The 17456-nt window shown below is 48.8% G+C and overlaps 1 protein-coding gene across 1 annotated transcript; it reads right to left on the bottom strand.

Moving 5' to 3' along the window:
• Positions 1-58: 58 nt before the first annotated feature.
• Positions 59-17441, bottom strand: LOC120446942 (protein purity of essence). The gene is made up of 13 exons (XM_039628195.1): positions 17278-17441; positions 16992-17086; positions 16445-16857; positions 13929-16095; positions 13335-13862; positions 7281-13266; positions 7021-7225; positions 6274-6966; positions 4548-6217; positions 3999-4481; positions 1986-3930; positions 333-1929; positions 59-264 (listed from the first exon to the last, which is right to left on the bottom strand). The coding sequence occupies exons 1-13, from the start codon at positions 17394-17396 to the stop codon at positions 182-184; spliced, it is 15984 nt and encodes a 5327-aa protein (XP_039484129.1). The 5' UTR covers positions 17397-17441; the 3' UTR covers positions 59-181.
• Positions 17442-17456: the final 15 nt, after the last annotated feature.

Below are 17456 nucleotides of genomic sequence, written 5' to 3'. Positions count from 1 at the left end.
ATATATAAACTACTGACTTTGGCTTTAATTCTCAGCGCCATAAATACAAAGGCTTAAATTCATTGTGCAAACAAATAATTTTTATTGATTAGATATTTAGTATGTGATAAATATAAATTTATGCTGTATGTTTATATATATGCAAGCAATCGCTTAGTTGGTTAGAAACGACGATTGTATTTTAACTAGAGCTTGATGTTGAAGGCAGGGCGGCGAGGATTTCTTCGATGAAGCTGTCCGGCTGCTCGATCAGATGCAGAAGACCTAAGATTATTAAAAAAATTAAATTACAGAACAAAATTTTAATACAGTTAGTTGCTAGGGACACTCACCTGCCACATCACAGAACTCTGCAAAGGAAGTGCACGGCAGGAACTCCTCCGTTAGGGTCTGCAGGATGTTGTCCGTGGACTTGAGCAAAGCCTCATCATTCTTTCGAAGATAGTCGAACAGCGAAATCGGCCAATCCTCCTCCTTGGGCGTGCTTACCGTCTTGAACAGGTTGTTGTAGATCAAGTCCACCAGTGCCCACATCATAAGGAAGGGCTTGTACACATTGTACGCCTTGGCCTGCCGATCTGCCGGCGTTAACAACGCCTTGCACAGCACGGCGGGTGAGACGTGACGACCCTGGGCCACTGCAATCATCCTCTTTATATGAGCTAGCTTATGCTTATTCCATAGCTCGCGACTGTGCAGTGAGAGCGAAATGGTTGCCATAAACAGCGGACCATCCACGTCGTATCCGCATTCCAACCACTTCTCGCTGGGCGCGGCCTGCAAATATGTCAGTAGAGTCTTGCTGTCCCTTGCCGCTGATCGCGACGAAAGCAGCAGATAGACTGAGTAGAAGAGCAGGTAGGGTACAAAGTGCATGTTTGATTGTGGACCGCCTCCGCCGGCATCGTCGTGGAAGCTGCGTTCCCAAGCAAACCGAACCAACAGCAGCTTCAAGTCATGCACACTGCTTGTGTAGGAGATGTCACAGCGCTGGGTACTCTCCTGCATATAACTGCTGTGGCGGGTCATGCAAGCTGAGAAGGCCGCCTCTCCAACGGCGGGTCCCCAAAGAGGCAGCAGTCCATTGCATCTAGTGTTGGCGTTTTGCAAACTAGCCCGCTCCCATTCATCTCTGCCACGCGTCAATCGTATGGCTGATGTGTGGCAGTCTACATGGACCACATTGAAGTGTGTAACGGTGGTGTAGCCAATGGTTTTCCTCGACTTCAGCTCAAACTCCTCGACATTGCAGCGCTTGGTGAAGGTGTAGATACCAAGCACCTTGTCCGGCTGGCAGGCGTATCCCTCGCGACAAATAAAGCAAGTCAGTCCCGTTTCGTCGCGCAGTTTTTCGATCTTTTGCAGAATGGAGCCCTTTGCGGTCACCTGGCCCTTTTCGTTCGTGCGCATTCCCAACGCGTCCAACTGTTTTTCTCGCGTTGCCATAGCCAGCCGCTTCTTCTCGGCCCTTGTGAAGTCACGCACTTGCTGCACCCTCGCTGCTGTCGCCGCATCCGTGGAGAGTGCTTCCAGAAGGTTCTCCGCCAGACTGCCCACATGCTCATCGCTGGATACTTGTTCCAGGCGATGAATAATGGGTATAATGTCCTTGCTAATGGCCACCTGAGTTGCCTCATGATGATTTGAAAGGCCGGTGAGGAAGCGAAGAATATACTTTAAGCTTGGTCGCGAGATGAATTCCTTCAGCTCATCGGAGTCGGTTCGCAGGAGAGTGGGTTTGACACAAGGTGCATGCTCGGTGATGTAGGCTAGCGATCGCTCCACGATGCCTAGACTTACTATGTAGTCCTTGAGGGTGCCCCCAATGCAGTTGTGCTCAATTTGGTTAGTCAGCACGCAGAAGAGTTCCAGCTTGAACTCCTCTTCAGGTGTGCGCTCGTTGTCAAAGCGTTTGAAGTTTAAAGTGTCCTGGAAGAGAAAAAGATATTAATCCCTATACATACAATAAAGATGTAACCTCTTACCTTAAAATGCTCGCAAAGAAGGGCCATCTTCACCTCGTTGCCATAGACCAAAGCGGCCAGGACCCGAATGAGATGGCGCAGCACGGAAGGATTGTTTCTAACGTTCGGACAGTCTGTGCACGATATTAGGGCGCTCACATACTCCGGTCCACCGAATGTCAGGGAGAACTGCAGGAACGAATCCAACGTATCGCTGGCCGCCTTCGAGAGTATCGTTTCCATGATCTCCAATAACTGCTCTGTGACTGCCGACTGAATCGAATCGTTCTCCGACTGCAGACACATTTGAAGCACCTTAAGCAGCGTGTTGATGGCTCCAATCTCGGGCTGGCAAAGCACCTCTTGGCAACGGCGCACTTTCACACAAATGAGGAAAAGCTTTAGCAGTACTTGGATAAGTTCTCGGTTGCGCGAAATGCGCTGCAGGCTGCCAATCCTGTCCAACATTACGCGCAGGCCGTTGCAATCTGCGAGCACATTGGCCATGCGATACAGCTGCTCGGTGTCCACCTGCTCCTGGCTTTTGTTGTTCAGCGTTTCCACAAATTCCTCTGTGGCGTCTCCTAGAAGACCGCGCATGCGGTAAACAATTCTCATGGCATCTCGGTCGCCTCCTTCAGCTAACCAAACCTTCTTGTACACATCCTTGACGGGCAGATCCAAGCTAATTATCTTGTTGTTGACCAGCAATTCCATGCCGTTATCATCTTCCAAGAGGGCGATCAGTTCACAATCCGTACATATCTTATTCTTCACATCCCGCATCAGTGGACCCAATCCCATTTCACTTGAGGGATAAGGATTACCCAGCATGCGTCCTTGCAGGAAGTCCTCCTGCTGGGGATCCTTCTCTAAGGTCATATAGAACTCGCTTTCGTCGTGCTCCTCGGGATGAATAATAGAATATAAACGCTCGAATATAAACACCGGTGTTTTGATGTCATTCATGCGGGTCTTCTCCACGGTGTCAATAAGGATTTCCATAAAGGCACGTGTCTCCTCCTCAGTTCCGCTGGTCATATCCTCTAGCATCTCTAACAGCTTCTCCTGGGCGTCGTCGATAAGTCGCGTACGCTGCACCACTAAGCTCCTTAGGGCAAGATAGCTTTCCAGGACTGGCCCCAGCATGCGAGTCTTGTAGGTTCTTCGGATATTCGGACACTCTAGAAGTAGCCACAACAATTCCACATACTGGCGCAGGGCATATCCCAAGGATAAATCTGAAGAAAGCGAGTGCTCCTCCATGCGGTGCACCTTGCTTATTTCAATTGCCAGAAGCTGTGAGATTTGACTTAATACTCCTTTCAGGACCAAATACTGCAGCCAGGGCTGCTCAGTGGCCATGCTCTTGTACAACATTAAGTACTCTGCACTGGCCTCGCCTGCTTCGCCTACATGTTTCAGGAACGAGGTCAGCATGTTTAGAGCCTGTTGCCTGCGTTCGTTAGTCCTGCTCAAACTACTGAGCAAGGAGCAGGCCAGCTGGCGACCGAATCTGGAGTTTGCATTAAACAGCAACGGTTGTATCCACTTGGCATTAAAAACTAGTGGCTTAATCACACGTTGCTTGTCCAGAACCCGTTCCCGCCATCGTTTTCCGTACTTTTCGCTGAGGAAGGCGGCTCGCACCTCTCGTCTGGTCTTCGGCGGGGCTTCTGGTACACCTGATCCGCCTGATACCGGTACGGGCTGATCCTTGGCGTTCTTTTGCTTAGCCTGGCTGTTTGAAGGCATCCGCTTGCTCCACGCTGCGTATTCATTGTTACGGTCCGAGTTTAGCCAGGCCCTATAGTCCACCGTGTTGCCTTCAAGCATCTTCATACTACACAAATCTGTAGTGGCCACCTTCTGATTGGGCTTACTGCTTGGCAGCACCGGGCAGATGAGATTCTGCATGATACGCAGGCAGGGGTGCAGTACTGATGTTACAGGACCACGAGGCAACCTGTAGGAAGAATTTGATAACATCCATTTATATTATATGCCTGCATATTAAAGAAAAAGAAAACATACCTGCAGTTGCTAATAAACAGCTCAAAGATGACCTTCAGCTTGTATTCCCAGCAGACGTCGTCCTGGCCCAAGAGCACTTCCAGAAGTGTCATTTCCTGATGCACAGCTGCCTCTAAACTTATCAGAGGAATCGATCCCATCAGTGCATTCTTTACTCTTGTAGTCACCAGCTGCAACAGATGCATGCATGCCTCGGCATTATCCTTAGTCAGCACAACCAGCAGGTTGCGGACTTCTTCCTGAATTTGGGGAGTGCCACGTCGCAGGTTGTGCTCAGCCAGCTCACTGACGAGTCCCTGACTGTACAAGCCCACGCGACAATCGTAATTGTAAGCCATGGCTCGGAGAAGCGTCAGACACTGTTCGGTAGATGCCAATGCACAGCCGTAGCAGCGATTTGTGGTGGGATTCTCGGCACCGGTTGCCGAGCCGGGATTAATCGGCGGCTGGTCCTGCTGTTGACGATCGTAGGCCACAAGTTCGCTAAAAAGTAAGGTCAAGTAAAATAATGATTATCTAAAATGAATAATCTAAATTCAATGATAGTACCTTCGACATGCCTTGACCTTCTGAACGATCTTGCTTAGTTCCTCAAAACTGGTTCGCGATTCCACGCAGTATTTCTGGGCGAGCAGCTGTATAATCTTGTTTACTTGCGATGTGCTGTGCACGCTGGCCATGTTGTCCTCCACCATTCGGTCACTGCTACGGTGCTCGGCCACCTTTTGAATAAGAAGCTCCAGCATTTGCTTGTTGGTCAGCAGCTGACGATAGATTCTATCGGCTCGTTCTAGAGAGCTATGAATCAGGGAAACGGTCTTGACCCGATCCTCTGCTGATTCAATGGGATCAACAGCGCAGCAAACGCGGGCGTACATGCTAAAATCAAATTTGGCATATTTGCAGAAGCCACATGAGTGGCACAGGAAGGGGTCCTTCTCATCGTAGTTAATTGCCCGACATTTGTGGCATTGGAACACGTTCTCACCGCAATTTCCACAGACTCCCGGATAGGCCGGCACTGCTGCACTACATCGTGGACATTGTAGATTCTCACTGGAGCCACTCACAGTTTCAAAGAAATCAGCAAACTCGATCATCAAATTGCATGCAGTGATTGGTAGTGGAAAATCGATCTTTAATTCGGTTTGTGCCGATTGCAGGGATACTGAGCGGGCTTTGTGCCACAGAGCTGGGCGATTCTTTAGCTCCACTACCGCCTGGACACTGCGGTTGTTGTAGTAAACATTAATGGTCCTCACCATCTTTGTTCGCTTTAGGTCGGCAATCCTTACGATCAACTTGGAAATAGTATGGCATTGGACTAGCTTGTAAATCATTGTGGTTGTCGTGTACTTCGAGTCTGATTTAACTGATGGCAACTTTATATTGGCCATCGGCACCTCTGGATTGTTGCACACTAAACATGGCTCCGATTCGAGATAGTAACCATTTACTTGAAGAATGGACTCCAAGGTGGTGTATATTGGGGCATTTGGATGCTTGCAAAGCAATTCGTTTTGCTGCCGCAGAACATCCACAGCGCGGGAAACAAACTCAGGCAGTCGCTCTGTTATACTTCTGGTACTAAGTGTTAGATATCCCAATAGATCCACAAACTGGGCTGTCCTCCGGCCGTAAGTGGGCACCAATGGCCACAGGTTCCAAAATATGTTCAGAAGTTTCTCCCGCTGCCGTTCATTGGCATGTTCAAAGAGTCCGGTCATAAATGAGTGGGCCTGCCATCTAAGCTGACTAATGTTGTTCTCCAACAGGAATATCCTCACAAACCTGATTATTAGCGCATCGCATGCGTATCTGAAGATTTGGTGTACAAAAGTACCACACTGGGCAGGATCGAATTTGGAGTAGTAGGCGTCGGTATCCTCGCTCTTCTCCCGATCGGTTCGAAGTTTTCCGGAGGAAGACGAGGTCGATGGCTGTGGCTGCGGCTGTACCTGCTTAGATCCACTAGGAGCGGGTAAGTTGCAAACGGCCGCCTGCAGCAATTGTATAATAATAGGCGACACACCATCGTCCAACTGGTAACAGGCGATTTCCATCAGCATGGCCAAGGCATCTTCATGAACGACGCAGAATTTCTGCCAGTTGCCGGTGCGCATTTGGCTGATCTCCTGGCAAGTGCGTAGGTGTTCCGTCAGCTCCACCAGTGCATCGTAAGAAAGCATTGGGGGATTGGCGTTGTAGGGAGCACCAGTCTGAAAAATAAAAGACCATTAATGTCGTAAAATGTAATTACAATATTCCAACTAACCTTGCTGCTGACAATGTTGCACACTCGTTTGACCACCCTGAAATGAGCGTCGAGGGAGTGACCGTCGCGATACATGCGGAACTTCTCCTTGCTGCCGCAAATGTACATGAGGAGCTTTCGTACTTGCCGGCGAAGCAGGGTGTTCAAGTTTAGCATCATGTACTCACAAAGTGTAAAGGTCATGGCTTCGCAGAATCCACTATCGTAGTTATCCGGATGGGCGCTACTTAAGCGAAGAATCTGATACGGCAATCGCACAATAATTTCAGTAAGAAGTCCATCGTAAGATTCGAAGATATCCGGGTAATTTTTCAGATAGTTGTGCGGTATAAGTATGGATATGTCAGGTTTGGGACCATGTTTAATGGGTTTCAGTAGCTGAACTCCGGGACCTGAAGCTCCACCGCTGGCTTGTGCCGACTGTGAAGCTAGTCCGCCACCGGCTGCATAAGGATCTCCTAGCACATTCTTCCAGTGCACCAGAAGTGTGTTTAATGCTTCTAGGGCGTAAACGAATGCTCCACTCTTACTGAGAACGTTTGCTGTCGTACTGGCCACAAAGGAACTATTGTCCTTAAACTGATGCGGCGGCGATGTTGTTCCAGTCTGCTTTGACTTGGTTTTACCCATCATAACTCCGAACAGGGAAAGCACTGCCAGACGCACCTCATTGCCAGGACACTTCGTTTCCATCTGCAATTTACATGCTTAGGTAAAATTGTTTTTAAATAATAAGATTATATTTACCCTAGAGGCAGCTCCCCGCTTTCCAATTTCCACATAGTCCACTAGGGCTGTTAGCAGATCCTGGAGCACTTGCTGATCCCGTTCATTGTTGCCATTCAGATCGGTGGTCAACATGAGTATAACCTGAATCAGTGGGATTGCCTGCAAGCCATTGCACAAGTCGAATGTTCCTAGATGTTGGATAATGCTCTCCAGCACAGCAATCCTATACAGGAACAAAATTGTTATACAAAGTCAAATCTATTGAGTTTTGAACTAACCTGAGGTCATGTAGCTTGCTGAGCTTATCGTCCTCGTTTATTTCATTATCCTCACTGCTGCTCATGGCACTCAAAACAGCAACACCACCGGAGCCAGCAATGCCACTGGGTCCTGGCTGCTCTTGATCGTCCTTGGCGGAACCCTGACGCGGCGGTGAAGCGTTCGCATGGTCGCCAAAGTTGCTGCTTCTGGCGGATGTTCCACCAATACTCTCTACTCCGCTGCCACCACTCTCTGATCCACCACTGCCAGCAGGTTCTGCAGGTGATGTACGCAATGTCGAACCATCGGTTGCTACATTAGAACCTTCGTCATCGTCAGATCCACCCAGGGAGACATTAGCAGTTGCGTTCACCGCTGCTGCCATGGCAGTAGCTTGACGAATGCCCTGAAGATTGGCCAATCCTTGCTGAAGAGATTGCAGGGCGTTTGCATCCCCGCCGTGCTGTTGGAGACTCAAAGCGATGGCAATATCCATGATGGCCTCATCGTCGGCATCTTCGGGCAGGCCGAGTAAGCGAGGGAAGCCGCCACCCATGAATGCCTCCAGATTGAGCATCTGCTGCTGACCGACACCTCCTACACCAACTGCACCACCTTCTGCGTCTGCACCACCTTCGGGTAAGCCGCCTCCTCCGACTGCAGCATCAACAGCAACGGCAGCTGCCTCCTCAATGATATCACTTGCAGCTGATGCAGCCACTGCTTGCAGTGCTTGCATGGCGGACGTAGAGGGAGTCGGAGTCGAGCAAGCTGGGGGCGTAACTATAGCCACCTTTCTGCGCTTCAATCTTGGACTGAGCAAAAGGATTAAGGCCTCCTTGGCGCTGTGGCTAATCACACTGGCATCATGCTTGAGCAAATCGATGAAGTACTTGGTCATGCGACCAACCTGTCCAGGATCGGCTAAGGCAAATCCGTACATAATCTCTACCAGACAGTGGACAATGGTCTCCGCCTGGCACAAGCCTCGCTTCACAATATTCACGGGCTCGTCTAGTGCCGGTGTAACCTTATGCAACTCCAAGACAAATCCCATGAGGGTTGGAACAATATCGTAGTTGTTCTCAGCGCAGATCTTCGCTAGCGATTGTGGACGCGCGTTCGCAATGCCACGGACGAGGAGAATTAGGCGGTAGAAAGCCTCAGGGTCGATCTCCCGTAGAGACTCAAGTTTTTCGAGCTTCGGCTGCATAGACTGCAGTTCTCCATGTACAAACTGAAGAAGCACTCCATCCTTGTAGTTGTGGTACGATGCTCTTGTTCCGTATAGAGTGGCCAGGACGTAGCGAGCCTGGGTCTGAACAGGATTGGGCGTGGGCAGAAGCAATAGGGCACTCGCTGTCTTAACTGCCTTTTGACGCATAGGTGCAGGCACTGCAGATCCCAACAAGTGCAGCGCACAATCCATCACTTCCAAAAGGTGATTAACCATTCGATCCAGTTGAGTAATGCAGTTGAATCCTTCTCCAAAGCTAGCGCTACTTGCCTGCGAGGAAGATACTGCTGGCGCACTGGATCCTGGAACAGTAATATCCTCGCTTTCGTCGGGCCAGCCCACCAGCTCTTTAGACTTTCCATAGACTTCAATGCAATCCAGTAATGTCACATGCTCCGGATCCGGTGCTTTAGCAAACACGACTTTCAATAGCTTGTCTGACTGGAGCATTTCTTCCCGAGTCAGCGGGATATCGAACCAGCGTGCTCTCCTAACCGGTGTGGGGATAGTGCGTCCCAGAATAGTCACAGATTGGGGTGCACGCTGTACATCCTGAGTTCCAATTAAAACTCTTATTCCCACGATTACCACATTGGGATCATTATTGATCACCTCCAGCGTAAAGCCATTCGTTCGGGTGCTGGCCACAAACATTCCCGTTGAGAAGAGACGCGTCTTTAGTTTTTGTTTGTTGTAGATCTGAAGCAGATCATTGCCTCCGAATTCCACATCGGCGAGCATGTTGCAGTGCTCGAAAAAGTCAATTGGGAAAACGGGCTGACCTCCAGCAGTGAGTTGCTTCTGCTGTTGGCTTGCCTTCCTGCTGCTCAACTTTCCAGATGCTGTATTAGATTTGGACTTTGAAGTCGAACTAGGTCCTCCCTTAGCCATCAAGGTTGACGAGTACAACTGATTTCCAAATGGTTGAACCTGCGGCGATAGCCAGAAGCTAGTGTACTCCGGTTGAGCGGAGAAGATCCTCAAGCTTCCATCCTCGCAGAGCAGCAGAAGCGTAGTTTTTTCTACTCCGGCCACCGCATGACGAATGCCTACCACATCCATGATACGCGACTTGGCCGATTGTGCCTTTATCTCTTGCAGGTAAATCCGTTCAGGAGTTATCATCAATATAATCGGGTTATTCGATGTTTGCATGCTGGCGTAAACCAATCCTGGGTGCCCTGTAACCTCTGTCCATTGTACGAGAGGCTGCAGCGGCCCCTTCGAAGCTGACTTACTAGCCGAATTGGTGTCCAGATGGTAAATTCCCTTCACGCCTTCATTCACATTGGTGAGTGGTGAAAAGAAGCTTCGTCCGGAAGAGTAACTGTAGAACAGCAGTTGCAGGGTATGAGAATAGTAGATGGATACTCCACCGCCTCCGACTTGACCGCTTATATCCTTGATGTGTTGGTGGCTCAGCTCCAAGGTGTTGGTGACATAGAAATCTCCGTGTACCGCCAGACTCTGTTGATCCAACTGTTGGGTATAGATGTATCCGCTGCTTGCAAAGCTCAGCATATAGTAGTTGCCATCCTGGTACATAAAAGTGCAGTCTCTGATTTTGCCAACGGCCACTAGGTAATAGTACTTTGGACTATATGTATCCACTGCCAAATCGTAGATCTTTACATAATCAGAAGTGACAATGGCCAGAAGAGTCTGCGAGCCAGGCAACCATACAGCTTTCTTAATGTAGTTTCCGTTTTCTAGTTGGGGACTCACTACAATGTGTTCGTTGGTACTGCCGCTGCTTGAGAAGGTGAGCACGTGACACTCTTTTAAGCCGCAAACTGCAAGGCAATCCTCATTGCACGGATTGGCAGCTAGGGAGAGAACCGTGCAGGCAATAGGTGCAGAACTCAATTGCGTTAAAGTTAACTTTCTCTTTGAGGCATCTGCCTGCTTTAACAGAGCCGAGAGCTGGAGGATGGTCACCTTTCCCTTCTCATGGGATACAGCCAACTGTTGACGACGTCCATGTGGCGAGGACAAGCAGCAGAATGCAACACGGCGTACAACTCCAGATGATATTAGGTGCTTTATAGTCTGACCCTGATCGCCGGAATAGTTCATGCGAACATTCTCAAAAGCACCTTCTTGTGATCCCAAGGTTGCAAACATTAGTTGATCAGTCACCTGGAAGCTCTGTTCAAGCTGATGGAGTCTCTCCAAGGCCGCAGTTGCTCTCTTGTGGCAGCCGACAATGGAGTACAGTGTACAGTTTTCGTTTATAGAGGGAAGCAACACGTCAAAATACTCTAGGATGCATCGTACGACCAGCAGCCACTGATCCTGGTGCTGAAGGGTCTCTCTATATGGCTCCAACAGCTTGGTAAGCACTGCGATCCGTTCGTTAGTCAATGAATCCTTTCGCGTTGGTACCGGCTGGCTAACTGGTGGGCTGCTCCTCTTCTTTCCAGCGAGTAAGCTCATGTGGGAAGGTAGGTAGCTGCCAATTCCAGCTGAATCTCTGACCTCACTGCTACCCAAACGCCTACTCAACGCCTGACAGGATCCGTCCTCCTTGGCTCCGCAGTCACAGAAGAAATTTCCATATTTGGCGTAACTCACATCGTGTCCCTTATGGCAAACCCTTGCGCACACGGAACAGACGCCAACTGTATTAATCATGTTGCAGGTATGACAGTGATACCAATGTTGGTTCATGAACTCCTTTTGTGTTTGCGAAAAGGTACACAGCTTGTTGTTCAGCGTGTCCTCGTCGGAATCGTCCAGCAACGAGTCTTGTTCGCCCTCCTCGGCTAGCTCGTCGTAGAGCTCATCAATATCGGTCTGTAGTTCATCATCCCACGGCGGGATATGTTGCCTACTGCCTCGGAAGCCGATGCTCTGCAGAAGCTCGCTTAGATAGCGCAGCTGGGCACTTACGTTCTCCGCATGTTTCAGATGTTTGTCCGGTAATTGCAATTTGGCCAGTTCCAGCCAAAGAAGGGTGGTATTAAACAAGGCGACATGCCCGCGTGCTGGACTAGCGTCAGCTAGAGTAATCATTATTTGGAGTACATCCGCAAAATCGCAGCCTTCTTGGGGTGGTGATATTAATGTTTGTCCGAGCTGAAGCAAAGCTTGGAACAGTGGTGGAGCTATCTGCGATGCCTTGTTTTGATCCTTCACCAATGATTTCACGAAGCTTAAAAGCAGCGCACCATTTCGTTCGATACCAGTGTGATCGCAGGCCTGTGAAGATTCTTCCGACGGATTTGGTTGAGCCGCCTGCCACAGACTCAGAATCTGAGAAGTATTGGCTGCAGCTCCACCCGCTCCTGGGACACTGTCTCCGCCTCCCGCTGCAGTTCCGCAATCGTACTCAATTTCCATGGGATCCAACTGGTCTGAGATACTCGGCATAGCCGAAACGGTGGCCATATTTGTTGGAGTCTGAGCATTGCTGCTGGAGCTGCTCGACGGCTGCAAAATGCTGGTGAGCATTCGGCAGGTGGTGTCTAATGCCTCGGAGGTGCTTACATCGGTACTCACATTCGGGCCGTAGATAATGTGGGCCAACCATTGCTTTAAACGAGCCACGTCAACTGTGGCCAGTTCCGAGAAGCACTCAACCAGATCTTCATGCTGGAACTGTGATTCCGCTTGTAAGGATTGCTGGAATAGCCGGTTAACGAACTGCAGCATCTTACGCGCATAGCTGACAGGCAGACTAGTGCCAGTGAACGAGAGCAAAAGTGTGGTAAGACTGCCAGTGCGTTGATCTTTGAAAAACTGGCGCATGGCTTGAACTGCCACGGGCTTTTCCAACATTTTGATCATAGTTTTAAGCACGGCGAACAGCATAGACTCGTTAAACATAGCACGATCCTGATCAAGAGTAGCTGCCCCACTAGGCCCCGCAGCCTGGGGCTGACGAAGATCGGCAGCAAAATCTTTGAGCATGCGATAGCAATATCCAATCATGTGTTCATATAGCAGCAGCTTTTGAGCCTCCAGGGTCAGGCCACTGAGGATCTCCCGCAGACACTGCTCGCTTTGTCCTTGCAAGTAATCAGTTCGCATGTCCAGCATTGAGGCGATAAGCAAATGCTTTAGCTGAGCCTCTACTTCTGTGTTCCCGGTGCAATGTGGTAGCAGCAATTCGAACATATGCAGGATAGACTTTAAGCAGTGCTTCAGGGTGTGCAGGGTAGAGTAATTGGATCCTCGTGTTAGCTCTATAATGTGAGAATCTACGACGTTCAAGGTATATGGTTCCACCGGATGTTGCTTGCCATCGAATGCGGAATCATTGACCATTAGGCACTTTGGCCACTCGTTTGCTATAAGTTGTTTGTCCTCGTTGGGCAAAAGTTTAAGGAAAGCTGCATGTAGCTCCAACATAATGGCTGGCTTATCGCTTACAACGGGCACAATCAGATTCAATACCTTCTCCGGTGTGGAGCTTGACAACTGCTTCAGCATCTGGCCACGCACGATCACCGAAAGCAATCGGTAAGAATTCATTAGCTTCACTATAAGCTCGTTTACGAGTTGGTTATGCTTCTGCAGATCGCTCGGCAGCTTACCCTCCTCTTCTTGTTTTAATTTTTGATCATCAATCGACTCGTTCGAAGAATACAGTTCCGGATCGTTTGACGATGAAGTTAGAGATGAAACCGCAGAGGACTGCTCGCCAGTGGCATCATCGCTCTCTTTTCGCGGCCACTTGTAGCCCTCCTTGTTTGCCCAGGCTACCGCCTGCATGTGAGCCACCAAGGAATCAAATAGGATGAGATCGGAAAGGCGTGGAGTTCCTGCAGATTGCATATTTTGTACGGATTATGGATTTTATAAATCAGATTATACGATTTTTAGTACTTACCATTTCCATTCATTTGACTATTGAATGCTTCCACACCAAGAATTGTTTGCTTGAGACTATATTTAATATCGGCAGCTATATCGCCCACTTGACTCCACAACGTCTCAGCGTACTGGGTATACATTCCCTGCTTGATTAGGCTGCTAACCACTAGGTAGTGAGAACTGGCTAGGGGTAGCCGTATACTCCAGATCAGCGAGTGCAGATTGGGTGATCGCTCTACCTTCAGCGACTCCACGTGAGATGTAGAGGGTGGCAAACCCAAAACGAGTTTCCATGCAATCGTAAAGCAATACTGCATAGCACAAAGATTGTGCATGCTCGCTTCCTTATCCTTTTCCTTGGAATAGATAGACATGTCGGTGATGGAAAGTATGTCGGTCAAAGCATCCACCAGTAGCGGATATTTAAGCTTATCCGGTGTGCAGAGAATAAAGTTCCAGGCTAAGCCATCCAGCTTGAATTCCTGAGCCCAGTAGCTTTTCTCTGGATCACCCATTACCAATGAATAAAACGTCGGGCGAATTGCTGAAAAACAAGATATTCAAGGTAGTAGAGAGAAGCGCTGGGATTCAAAGTAAAATTTTCACTTACATGAGCCATATTCGCCGGCCGACTTTCGGAATTTTTCCTCAATATCTTGGCGGCAATAGGAATTCAGTTTGGTTCGACTGTTGAGCAGATCCGTAATCTTTTGGGTCTCTGGCATGCTGCTTACACTAAAAAGATTCCAGCGCACCTGGTCTAGCAATTCCGGAGGCGCATTGTACAAGTGCTTCATAAGATACTCCAAAAAGAGAAGCAATCGGGACAGCAGCATCATTTGGCTGTTTTTTACGGGTCTATCTCCGCTGATTCCACGACACACTTCAGCACAACGGATAACACCGCCTGCCGTTAGGAGCAGAATGGACTTCTTTTGCATCAGATTTAGCGAGTGGAATAGGAAAAGCAGCAATTGGGCGTGCTCGATGTTTAGGTCTTCATAGTCAGAATCACTGGCGGCGTTCCAAGAGCAAACTCCTTCCACCAAAGTGTTGATAAGGCGATGCCACACAGACAAGCAGGCGGCTTCTTTCTCTTGTGTCGGCTTCAGCAAAAGGATTTGCACCAGTACGGACAGAGTACTTGGATACACTTGCAGAGGCCAGGTGTTTGTATCAGTCGACCACGGCGATATGGACAAGTGCTGCAGCAGATTTGACTGCAATTGTTCGGAGAGCAATGACGTGGAAATCAAATTGTGAATATAGCGGCCTGCAGCTCCCGAGAACCGAATCATCGAGGTCTGCCACTTGGTAGATGCTCCGGCAGAGGTTCCTGCTGTTGCACTAGCAGCTGGGGCATTTCCCGATCCCTGTTCGCTCTCATTTCGCATCACGTCACGGTCGAAATCCTTGATTATATTAGCCATTAACAGCATTTGCTGATCACTGACTCCGGCCTTTACATAGCGCTGCATGTAGGCATGTCGATTAGCCAAAAATTGATCCAGAAAACAGAATATGTCTGCGGCCAAGTCTAGATACTCATGTGGCTCATCTAGCTTGGGTACCAGAGCGCTCTTCTGTTCTCCGCGCTCTTGTGTGGATGTGTTTGCATTATCATCATGGGTTTCTGGAGAAAGCGTTTCCTTAAACCAGTGCCCCAGGTAACTCTCACTGTCGTCCTCCTCGGAGTTGTCGGAACAGGAGAGCGAATCGTTAAAATAAGTCGTAGAATCTGAGTAGCTTATGGGTTCACATTCCGTGCGGTCCTTGGCAGAGGCGCGCCTTAAGGTGCAGGCCTTGCGATAAGCCACAGTGGCCAGGAAAGTGAAAAGTTGGTGCAGAGTGGCCGTATTTAGGACGCGCACAATCCTCTCCAGCGAAGTGTAGTTTTGCAAAATATCGAACTGTGCGGGCTCCGGCAGCTCTGTGGATTCGAGACTCTGTCCGCATGCAGATTCAATTTTCAGATCATCGATTAACTCTGATAGCAGTTTAATGCTGTGGTTGGCAATAGCTGCATTTAGTTCTCCAAATCCTTGCTGAACCTTAAAAAGGTTGACTCTGGCAATAGGTGTAGTAGGTGCGGTTCCAGCCTCACTTCCAGACTTGGTCGCTTTCGCTGCCGATTTGGATGCAGCCTCCGAGCTAGACCCACCACTTCCTGAGGCGCCCATTGCTCCTTGTATACCGCTAATAAGCAGCCAGCTGCCATAGCATAGATGGTTCTGATACACATGAATCCTGGCCGAAGCCTTGAACATGTCACCAATATTGGAGTAGATCTCTAAGGCCTTGTTCACTATGCTACAGGCCTGATCCTCAAAGTCATCATGGTCTTTGTTGGATTGCCCACCACTAGAACCTCCTCCTCCGCTTCCTTGACTAGTGGATGCAGTCTGTTTCTGGGAGCTGCTGGCCTGGCTCATACCGAGAACACTGGTGGCTATTGACGTCAACACAGCGTTGTACAGCGCAGCAATGCCACACATTGAGAGTCGCGCAATCCTACTGGGAGTCAGTGGCTGCATCTCAATCAGGGCTTGGGCCTGACTCAAAATGGTGAGATCAGTAAGCATGTGATTCATGCTCGATTTAACTGCGGTGGCCTCCACTTGGGTTAGAGGCAAATAAAGCGGTTTGCCGCCGTTGATGGACTCCATATATTTTGATCGGTATCGATTCAGTATGGGCAGGCCAACACACACATCCAGTAGGGTATCCACTCCATTTTGCTCCTGGAAGTACTCCACATTGGCCGCCAGGATTTGTTCCTGAAAGAAGTAAGCTTTTAATATTGTGTTCCTTAATTATAAGAAAATAATTTTACAGTGGAATAACTTGACAATAAAAATTGGCTCATAGCTTTAAGATTGTTTATAGTTTTATATGTAATTTGCTTCGCGCTAGAAGTCGACACAAGTATATCGGGTCTAATAAATATTTACATTAGGTAGAACATTGCTTTATAGTTTACACTATTGTTTAAAAAATGTTGTGTTTACGCGTTAAAGGTTGGATTTCCTTCCTATTACCTTACTCTATAAATATCTACTCTATAAACAACTGATCTGAACTATCGAAAAGAAGCTTTTAAACGAGGAGTATAAATTATTTGCTCACAGTGCAGTCGGTGACCTCCTCGCTGAGTGGAACCCAAGTCATTTTGCCGGGCTCTAGGGGAGCAATCAGTTGCTGCAGAATAACCGAAGACAGGTCAGACCGGGATCGCTTAATCTCCGACTTGGGCGACTCCTTGTCGTTGCTGGCTCCGCTTCCAGACGAACTGCTGCTGGGCAGGATACTCTTGGTGGTGGACTCGGGATGCTTGCAGCTTTTGAGCACATTGGCCACCGCATTGTAATCGAACATGGTCGACGTCGCGGCTGTTGGGTTCTCCCGACCCTCGCAGAGCATCTTGAGGGCGCCCAGGAGCCACTTGGTTTCGTAGACAGACACCCTGGGCAGTCGGTAGATAATGAACCGGATGAGCACGGCGGTGGCATCGTGCAGCTGACAAATCTGCGTCTGGCAAACTGTAAAACCCAAAGATGATATATGTACACACATATGTAAGGAACGCGAATGGCACAAGTGAATCACTCGATTCTTGGCCAAACATTTCTTTGTTTTGTTTTCATTTGGGGAAAAATCATTAGGGTGCACTTACTTGTCTTAATTTGCATAAGTTTGTCCGCCGCCAGGGCCGCAAAGGCCGTGTAAAACTGCGTGAAATTGCTTTCCTCCTCGAAAAAGTCATGTTCGCTAAACAAATGACGAAGTAGAGTGTTGTTAGTTTATGAAAATGTAGAATTTTCAAAGCTTTTTCCTGTTTCGTCACCGGGGCGGCCATATTTAATTTTGCAAGTCACTTTTTGCACTTGGCAGTGGTACCCAAAAAATATTTTTCACTGCGCCATTCGCCAGGCGAAAAGTTCTAGATGAGCGGTACTTACCATCGCGTTATTGCTTTGAGCAGGTTAACCACTTCGTTCTTGTTTAAGGCTCCTGTACGGTTCAGTAGCAGGGCTTTAACAACGGAATTCCAATCCGTTCCGCCGCTGTGGGCCGACATTATTGTTTAAATTGTCGTCAAATTGCCCGAAAGTACTCGGCCTACTGTGTGGCCAGATTT

This window comes from Drosophila santomea, chromosome 2L (assembly GCF_016746245.2).
Source record: "Drosophila santomea strain STO CAGO 1482 chromosome 2L, Prin_Dsan_1.1, whole genome shotgun sequence".
NCBI classification, from domain to species: Eukaryota; Metazoa; Arthropoda; class Insecta; order Diptera; family Drosophilidae; genus Drosophila; species Drosophila santomea.
This window is presented reverse-complemented; position numbering and strand designations above follow the sequence as displayed.

What these genes read in the sequence shown, in the direction of transcription:
- LOC120446942 (XM_039628195.1), bottom strand. Translation starts at nt 17,396, where the DNA reads ATGTCGGCCCACAGCGGCGGAACGGATTGGAATTCCGTTGTTAAAGCC. An exon ending in AGCAAGCTACATGACCTCAG is followed by an intron (nt 7,226 to 7,280) that starts GTTAGTTCAAAA and finishes GTTCCTGTATAG; the next exon opens with GATTGCTGTGCTGGAGAGCA. An exon ending in AAGGTCAAGGCATGTCGAAG is followed by an intron (nt 4,482 to 4,547) that starts GTACTATCATTG and finishes CTTACTTTTTAG; the next exon opens with CGAACTTGTGGCCTACGATC.